At 43.2% G+C, this 9,717-nt stretch overlaps 1 protein-coding gene across 1 annotated transcript; it reads right to left on the bottom strand.

Annotated features, from left to right (window-relative positions):
- Window positions 1-618: 618 nt before the first annotated feature.
- LOC117658356 (tyrosine-protein phosphatase non-receptor type substrate 1-like) lies at window positions 619-9,452 on the bottom strand. Its single transcript, XM_087888867.1, has 4 exons — window positions 9,377-9,452; window positions 6,740-7,057; window positions 3,178-3,504; window positions 619-872 (listed from the first exon to the last, which is right to left on the bottom strand). The coding sequence occupies exons 1-4, from the start codon at window positions 9,450-9,452 to the stop codon at window positions 703-705; spliced, it is 891 nt and encodes a 296-aa protein (XP_087744993.1). The 3' UTR covers window positions 619-702.
- Window positions 9,453-9,717: the final 265 nt, after the last annotated feature.

Below are 9,717 nucleotides of genomic sequence, written 5' to 3' on the forward strand. Positions count from 1 at the left end.
ATTTATTTATTTATTTATTTTATTTGTTCGTATTTCTATACCGCCCTTCTCCAAATAGGACATCAGTCTTAAAACTTCCTGACTATGTGGGGATATTTTGATGTTTAACCACAAGAGGGAGTCAAAAACCAGAATATTGCTTGTAATAGAATAAAAGTGTAGTGAGGCTATTTAAACACAAGAGAAAGAAAAAGACCAAGCTACTAATTTAGCAGAATAAGCCTCACAAACAATTCATAGTTTCATGACCCTTCTGTAAGCAAACCGCTTTTTATTTTTCTTTCTTTCCTAATCATTTCAATGCATGTCCAAAAGAACAATTTCTTCAGTTCTTTCTTTCTTTCTTTCTTTCTTTCTTTCTTTCTTTCTTTCTTTCTTTCTTTCTTTCTTTCTTTCTTTCTTTCTTTCTCTTTCTTTCTTTCTTTCTTTCTTTCTTTCTTTCTTTCTTTCTTTCTTTCTTTCTTTCTTTCTTTCTTTCTTTCTTATAAAGAATGAGCATTTACATTTCAAGAAAAATTCGATTAAGTCCCAGACATGGCAAAACAAAGAAAGGTTATTTTTATTTTTAATCTCCGTATTGATTTCACAGGCTTCACATTTGGGAGAGTAAAGCACTCATGATACAAGCACTTTAATAATATTATTATTGATTCCCTAATCGGATCCTTTCTCATCCTGAAAATCTGTGCGGAACAGGAGTCCCTAACTTGAAGTTCCAGACTGTCTCACTTCCTGGGATGTAATTGAACGAGATTTTGTCCTCTTGCGTCCAAACACTTTGGTTAGGAAAAGGCAAGAGATGAAAAGAAGGATGGCTACTCGGCTCAGGAAAAGCGCGATGCAGAGAAAAATGATGGATTGTTCCTGGGAGTCTGTGGAGAAAAGACAGAGGATTAACAAAATAGAATAACAGAGTTGGAAGGGGCCTTGGAGGTCATCTAGTCCAACCCACTGCTCAAGCAGGAGAGCCTATGCCATTGTGGACAAATAGTTGGTCAGTCTCTTCTTAAAAACCTCCAGTGATGGAGCACCCACAACTTCTGGTGGCAAGCTGTTCCACTGGTTAATTGTCCTCACTGTTAGGAAGGTTCTCCTTAATTCTTCTTGTCTTGCCTTCTGGTGCTTTGGAAAGGACCCCTCTTCTTTGTGGCAGCCCCTCAATATTGGAACACTGCGATCGTGTCACCCTTAGTCCTTCTATTCCAGGGGTGTCAAACTCGATTTCATTGAGGGCCGCATTAGGGTTGTGTTTGACCTCGGGGGCCCGGCGTGGGCGTGGCAAGGTGGGCATGGCCAGCTCGACCTCACTCGTGTTGGGGGCACCTGTGGAGGCCCGAGCACTCTGCCAGTGAAAACAGGCTCCCGAGCTCCATTTTCAGCTGAGACAGCCTCCTGCAACCCTCTGCCAGCAAAAATGGAGCCCAGGAAGGCAGCACGCAGTCCTCCTCCTGGCCCCCTTGGGCCAGATCTAAGCACCCTACAGAGCAGATGGGGCCCACGGGCCCTGAGTTTGATACCCCTGTTCAGAGGTGGTATTCAGCAGGTTCTGACCAGTTCTGGAGAGCCGGTAGCGGAAATTTTGAATAGTTTGGAGAACTAGTAGATACCACCTCTGACTGGCCCCGCCCCCATCTATCTTCTGCCTCCCGAGTCCCAGCTGATCGAGAGGAAATGGGGATTTTGCAGTAACCTTCCCTTGGAGTGGGGTGGGAATGGAGATTTCACACTATCCTTCCCCTGCAACGCCCACCAAGCCATGCCATGCCCACCAAGCTACACCCACAGAACTGGTAGTAAAAAAAATTTGAATCCTACCACTGGTCCTGTTCTAGTCACTAGACTTACCCAATTCCTGCATATATATATATATATACACATATACATATACATATACATATACATATACATATACATATACATATACATATACATATACATATACATATATATTTGTTTTCTGAGGTTTTTGCAGGTGTTTGTATGTAGGTCTTTGGTTATTCAGGTTTTCTCCCGCGTAAAATTGGAAGTATCTTGGCGATGTTTTGATGAAGTCTCATTCGTCATGTGACGAAGTCTCATTCATCATCTTCAGGCTGGTGTTTTCGGCTTCGTGCTTCTAGGAGCAATTTGTACCAGCCTGAAGATGACGAATGAGACTTCGTCAAAATGTCGCCAAGACATTTCCAATTTTACGCGGGAGAAAACCCAAATAACCAAATATATATACATATATATATATATATATTTGTTTATGTAAGTTTTTTTTTATGGGATTCTGTCGAAACGTCGCTTCTACCCTTTTAGGGATATATCCACAATTACACGGGAAGAAACCTGAAATATTAACTACACACACACACACACACACACACACACACATATATGTTATCGTAGGTTTTTGTATGTATTTTTCTTCAACTGGGTATTTTCCTACGTAAACCAAGTTTCTCAAATTGCAGCCATAGCTCAGTGAAATCACATCCACATAGGCAGCAAAACGCATGCTTGCTGTCTGAAGAAGCCTAGGATAGTGGATGTGATTTCACTACTCCATTCTCTCTTCCCCTTCTCTCTCTTTCTTTAGTTTTACTTTTATTTTATACTTTGATAATTTCAATAAAAATTATACAGATTTTTTTTAAAAAAATGAAAAGATGGCAGCAGGACCACTGGTCCCAGTTCTTAGTTATGTAGAAAGCTAGCACCCCACCCCTTCTAGAAGAATGAAATATTTTGAGACATATTTAAAAATATTATATTCCCCCTAAAAGAGAAATGGAAAGCTTAAGGAAGACATAAACTCAGTCCCAGCTCCCTGCCCCCTAACAGATATTTGGTGCCCATTAAGAAGGTGCTGCTCAGAACTACCAGTTTACCTGAACTGGTCTAAACCGGCAGCAGCCCACCTCTGGGTACAACAATTCACTTAGCAACTGTGGCAAGAAAGGTCGTCAAAATGAAGCAACACTCACTTAACACATGTTTCGCTTAACAACAGAAAATATGGGCTCAATGTTGGTCGTAAATCGAGGATGACCTATCCTGATGCCTAATTTCATATAGTGTAAAACAAATTTTATATTGTGTAAAACAAATCTGGAAAAAAAAAAACAGACAACCCTGCAGGTTATAAGTTAATAAAACCACTGAAGGAAAGTTTAGAAAGTCCACACTTACTTTCTGATATTTTAAGTGGCCTCATAATGAAGAGGCTGGTGGTTTCAATGAGCAGAGGCTGGGAATCGCGATGGACCTGGCAATGGAACAGGGAGGAGTTCCTGCCTTTGGTGGCCAACACCTCCAGGTAGCTCTTGATGGAAAAGGTCCCATCACGATTTGAAATTCTTGAGGAAACCATTCCTGTTCTACTTGAGGCATTCTTGGCAAACAACTCCACTTTGGCATCATTTGGATAAAAGCTTTCTGCGTGGCAAGCGACCATCACTCTGGCGTTCAGCTGGATGGGGGAAGGTGGAATGGTCGCAAGACGCATTTTGGGAGGAACTGAGCAAAGAAAGCAAAAAATAATCAGTCAGAAGAGCTTCAGATTCATGGGTCCTGCATGCAGAAGATGGTAGAAGACCAACTGATTCTTCTCTCCAATTGAGGCATTGAGGAAACCAGTAAATTCTTGGAACACAACCTGATTGCATAAAATCCTGAGCTTGGTGGCAGGAAACCCAAGATCGGAACTGAACTCTATTAAAAAGGAAAGGAATAAGGAACCCCATCCAAAGTTCAGCAAATCTCTGCCCCCATTTATTTATGTCAGATGGGCTTACTTACTTACTTACTTTATTTGATTTATATACCGCCCTACTCCCGAAGGACTCAGGGGGGTGAACAGCCAAACAGTAAAAATACATAGATACAAAATTTAAAAACAAAGTAAAATCGAATTAAACAACTTGGCCCAGACAGATTAAAACACCCCAATCTTTAAAAAACCGATTAAAATTTGCATAATTAAAAAGAAGGAAAAGATTTGGCCAGGCCCGCCTGGTGGAATAAAAAGGTCTTAAGAGCGCGGCGGAAGGTGCGCAGATCCGGGATCCTCCGTATCTCCGGGGGGGAGCTCGTTCTAGATAGTAGGTGCCCCCACAGAGAAGGCCCTCCCCCTAGGGGCCGCCAGTCGACATTGTTTGGCCGACGGCACCCGGAGGAGCCCCTCTCTATGAGAGCGTACCGACCGGTGGGAGGCTATTGGTGGTAGTAGGCGGTCCCGTAGATAGATTAGCTTGTTAGATTCCTATCCTGCCATTCCTATTGTTGGAAGAAATCTCCATCTGGTTCAGTTCCAGGCCGGGAGAAAGACACTGGAAACATGGAGGCTGATTGGAAAGATGGTTTAATGATGAAGCAGAAGCACATGGGTGCTTCTGATGCAGCTGACCACATGGAGTTGAGAGTGGGGGGGTATTTATAGCTTCTCTTGCACTTTGCACTTGAGCTTCCTGTTCCTGTGCAACAACATGTGTTCTATTGGCTGTTGTAGCTAACTTTGTGGGTTGTCTGAGTCCCAGGTTTGGTTGAAGTTTGGATTGCTGATGCAATGTCCTTAGGAGATTGTGCAATGTGATGAGCTCTGTGGCTAAATGGGTTAATCCTATTATGTCCTGTGGGGGTCATGTCTTAATCTCATCACCCTGAAGCTGGAGGTCTTTTGTCTTGTAAATAGGCTGGCCCAGTCTTTCTTAAAGGGCACCAAATATCGGGGGGGGGCAGGTAGCTGCTTTCTGTTTTTAAAACACGTTTCTTCTTTTATCATCCAGGGAAATATAATATTCTGCCTTTTTAACATTTCTCAAAACATTTCATTCTTCTAGGAAAGGGGTGGGTGCTAACTTTCTACACTTGGATGTCAGCTTCTCACCTGCCTTCTTTCGATGACATATATTTGGCCACCCAACTCAAATCATGTGACTCTGGGCAGCGTGCAAAATCACTGAGCAAAAAAATACAAAGGAAAAAACAGAGCACATCACTAAAGCAACATGAAACAATTCTTGGACAATCAGGATTATATACAGTCATGGCCGTAAATGTTGGCACCCCTGAATTTTTTCCAGAAAATGAAGTATTTCTCACAGAAAAGTATTGCAGTAACACATGTTTTGCTATACACATGTTTATTCCCTTTGTGCGTATTGGAACAAAACCAAAAACGGGAGGAAAAAAGGCAAATTGGACAAAATGTCACACAAAACTCCAAAAATGGGCTGGACAAAATCATTGGCACCCTTTACTTAATATTTGGTTGCACACCCTTTGGAATAAATAACTGAAATCAGTCGCTTCCGATAACCATCAATAAGCTTCTTACACCTCTCACCCGGAATTTTGGACCACTCTTCCTTTGCAAACTGCTCTAGATCTCTCTTATTTGAAGGGCGTCTCTTCCCAACAGCAATTTTAAGATCTCTCCACAGGTGTTCAATGAGATTGAGATCTGGACTCATTGCTGGCCACTTCAGAACTCTCCAGCGCTTTGTTGCCATCCATTTCTGGGTGCTTTTTGATGTATGTTTGGGGTCATTGTCCTGCTGGAAGACCCAAGATCTCCGACGCAAACCCAGCTTTCTGACACTGGGCTCTACAGTGCGACCCAAAATCCGTTGGTAATCCTCAGATTTCATGATGCCTTGCACACATTCAAGGCACCCAGTGCCAGAGGCAGCAAAACAACCCCAAAACATCAGTAAACCTCCACCATATTTCACTGTAGGTACTGTGTTCTTTTCTTTGTAGGCCCTCATTCCGTTTGTGGTAAACAGTAGAATGATATGCTTTACCATAAAGTCCTATCTTGGTCTCATCTGTCCACAAGACATTTGCCCAGAAGGATTTTGGCTTAGTCAAGTACATGTTGGCAAACTGTAGTCTTGCTTTTTTATGTCTCTGTGTCAGCAGTGGGGTCCTCCTGGGTCTCCTGCCATAGCGTTTCATTTCATTTAAATGTCGATGGATAGTTCGGGCTGACACTGATGCTCCCTGAGCCTGCAGGACAGCTTGAATTGCTTTGGAACTTGTCTGGGGCTGCTTATCCACCATCCGGACTATCCTGCGTTAGCACCTTTCATCAATTTTTCTCTTCCGTCCACACCCAGGGAGATTAGCTACAGTGCCATGGGTTGCAAACTTCTTGATAATGTTGCACACTGTGGACAAAGGCAAATCTAGATCTCTGGAGATGGACTTGTAACCTTGAGATTGATTATATTTTTCCACAATTTTGGTTCTCAAGTCCTCAGATAGTTCTCTTCTCCTCTTTCTGTTGTCCATGCTTAGTGTGGCACACACAGACACACAATGCAAAGACTAAGTGAACTTCTCTCCTTTTTATCTGGTTTCAGATGTGAGTTTTATTTTGCCCACACCTGTTACTTGCCCCAAGTGAGTTTAAAGGAGGATCACATGCTTGAAACAATCTTATTTATCCACAATTTTGAAAGGGTGCCAATGATTTTGTCCAGCCCATTTTTGGAGTTTTGTGTGACATTATGTCCAATTTGCTTTTTTTCCTCCCGTTTTTGGTTTTGTTCCAATACACGCAAAGGGAATAAACATGTGTATAGCAAAACATGTGTTACTGCAATATTTTTCTGTGAGAAATACTTCATTTTCTGGAAAAATTTCAGGGGTGCCAACATTTACGGCCATGACTGTATATATACTGTAATATATATGCAGGTGAAGACTCCATAACTTCCTCCCTCTCTGCAACCCAAGGTTCACCTACCTCTTAAGACATCACCAAGTCGGAATTTCTCCGAAAACTTCTGAGTTGAGTTGTGATGCATCTGGCAGCTCAGCTGTGACTTCACATCTCCTTGTCCAAGCAGGATTTCCATACTGCTTGTCACACGGTACGTCCCTTCCCCCTTAAATTCAGTAGGCGAGATTTTGGTCTGGTTAGGCGGTATCCTTTCCCCATCCTTCATCCAAACAACTTTCATGTCTTTGGAAGGGAAGTTATATGCAAAGCATTGAAAAGAGGCCCGAGATCCTGCCGTGATTCTGCCTGGTGGGCCACGAATCTGAGGCTGGGATGGTTCAACTGAGGGAGAAAGTAGAGACACATCAATTGACGTTCCTCAGAAACAACACAGGAGCCTCCAAGAGTGTTTTTGGTCACAGAGACCCAGCTTCCAAACATGGGATTTACTCCCATGTGTCTCTCAGTTGACTGGGAATATCTCCCTCCCTCCATCCCTGGAAATCAATAGGGATGGGGTCTACCTACCAACCATGGAGATTGTTGTGGCTCCGTTACCTGAGCCTGTGTCATCAGCAGGAGAGGACTCCGAGAGTGAAGGAGAGGAGTTGGCAAGGCCTCCCTCTCCAGGACCCTCCTCTCTGGCAATGCCTTCGGTGTCCGCCAAAAGGCAAGAGATAGGCCCGGGGCCAAGCATGTCCACGCAGCAACAGGTGGACAGTAATGAGGGAGATGAGTCTTGGCTGGATCCTTGACAGCGTTGCAGAGATAATCACGCACAACAGAAGAAGAGGCGTGCCAGAGATTAGGCTGAGTCACTGGACCACACCCCACAGGGTATAAAAGGGGGTGATGTGGCCATTCACAGACGGACAAAACTAACTACTATCGAGTCACATTGCATCTTTGGAAACAACATTATCTGCCTTGGATTTAATTACGGACTGGACTTGACAATTCTTGAACTGTGTGAATCTTGTTTATGAGTAAAGTTCTTGGCAAGCAGCTACTGGGTTGCTGCCAATCCTCTTATCGAAAGAATTTGTTGTCTGCCAGTTTATTTAACCCCCAGCTGTCTGTTTGTGTGCGTGTGTGAGACGGGGACAGAACAGAGACCACAATGCTTTTCCTTGAAACCAGTTCTCTTTCTGAGACACTAGGTATGAACTTCACACAACAGTAGATATCTTCAAGGCAGATGGTTGGGTGTTGATGCTGAAGTTTGTGTTGGATCCTGGGATGACCTCACACACACACCCCTGGTTAATCATCTTAGTCACTCTTTTCTGAATTTTTTCCAAAGTCTCAACATCCTTTTTGTAGTATGGTGACCAGGGTGAAATGCTCCCGGTTCAGACCGGATCGCCCGATTCGGTAGCGATGGCGGCAGTTGGTTCAGAGAACCGGTAGCAAAAATCCCTGCACACCCCCTCGCCCCCCCCCCCCCATGCCCAGCTGAGCTGCACGATCATCACAGGCTCTTTTTTTTTACTTTTAAAAGCATTTTTTCTACAACCTCTTCCGCCGAAAAAATGCTTTTAAATGTAAAAAAAAAAAAAAAGGCTCTGATGATCGCACAGCTCAGCTGGGATCGTCAGAGGCTTTTCAAAAGCATTTTTTTCGGCAACCTTTTCGGCTGAAGAAGTGGTAAGAAAAATACTTTGAAAAGCCTCTCTGATGATCCCAGCTGAGTTGCCTGATCGTCAAGAGAGATCATCACTCTGCTAAACAACTAATTCACTCAACACTGTCAAACTAGTTACTAAGTCTGCGCTACTATTAATCTTCTCATCGTTCCCATCACCCATCTCCTCCCACTTATGACTGCATGACTGTAAACCTGTTGCTGGTATCCTTAAGATTTATATTGACTGTTTCCTTATGACTTTCATTAAGTGTTGTACTTTATGATTCTTGACGAATGTATCTTTTCTTTTATGTACACCGAGAGCGTATGCACCGAGACAAATTCCTTGTGTGTCCAATCACACTTGGCCAATAAAGTATTCTATTCTATTCTATGGTTGTCCCAAAGGTGCTTTTTCAAGAGGCAACTGGACTTTCTGATTTTTCCTTTGAAAAACACTCTGTACTGTACAAAGTCACCATACACTGACTCTAGAAAGAGTTTACCACTTTTCTTGAGAACTATTGGTCATGTCTCTTTGGATAATTCCTTACAGTGCGAAGGATTAACCAATGGAATAGATTGTCTCCAGGACTTGTGGGGTCTCCATCACTGTAAGTTTCTAAGAAAAAATTGGACAACCATTTTTTGACATGATATGAGGATTCCTGCCTTTGGCAGGGGGTTGCATTAGAAGACGTCCAAGGTCCCTTCCTTTCCAGATGTTGGAATCTATCAGAGGTTGAAGGTGTCCATACCAGATCAAACCAGGTGGCCCCAGTTGATCTACAGAACTTCAGAGCTCTAATGATCTTCCTCAACTTGTTCACGTAACTACTCGGGTGGGAAGCAATGGAAGAAGCCTTCTCCTCCCCAAACCTAACATCTGGCACTGGTCTTTGCTGTGGAATCATCTCAATGTTCAGAGAAGCCCATCAGGTTTGAAGCCACCTTAATATTCACCTTGCACTGGATTTTATTCCAGTAGCAGATCTGAGGATGGAATCTGTCTGATCTCAACTGCCAACACTCACCCAGATCTTGCAGAAGGAGGAGCAGCAGCAGCTGAAGTGCACCACAGATTATCTTGAAGGACCTCAAGGCAGCCATGCTGATAGCAGCAGAAGAGTCATCTGAGGTGACTTTCGGTTTTGCCCAACAGATCTTTCCTCCAGAGGGAGGAGCAAAAGAGGAACTCCCATTTCCTTTTCGTAAAGTTGAACCAACGTGTCAAGTTTGAAATTTCTGGGTAAGTGACGGCATCGAGCCAATGAAGTCAGAGAAATTCTGCTTGTTTACTCAGGAGCAATAAAAAACCACCTCTAAATCAGCAATATTCATCAACTAGCCTTCCTGTCATCCTGAAAAGTACTTA

This window comes from Pantherophis guttatus, chromosome 3 (assembly GCF_059756535.1).
Source record: "Pantherophis guttatus breed Tessera chromosome 3, ASM5975653v1, whole genome shotgun sequence".
Classification (NCBI taxonomy): Eukaryota; Metazoa; Chordata; class Lepidosauria; order Squamata; family Colubridae; genus Pantherophis; species Pantherophis guttatus.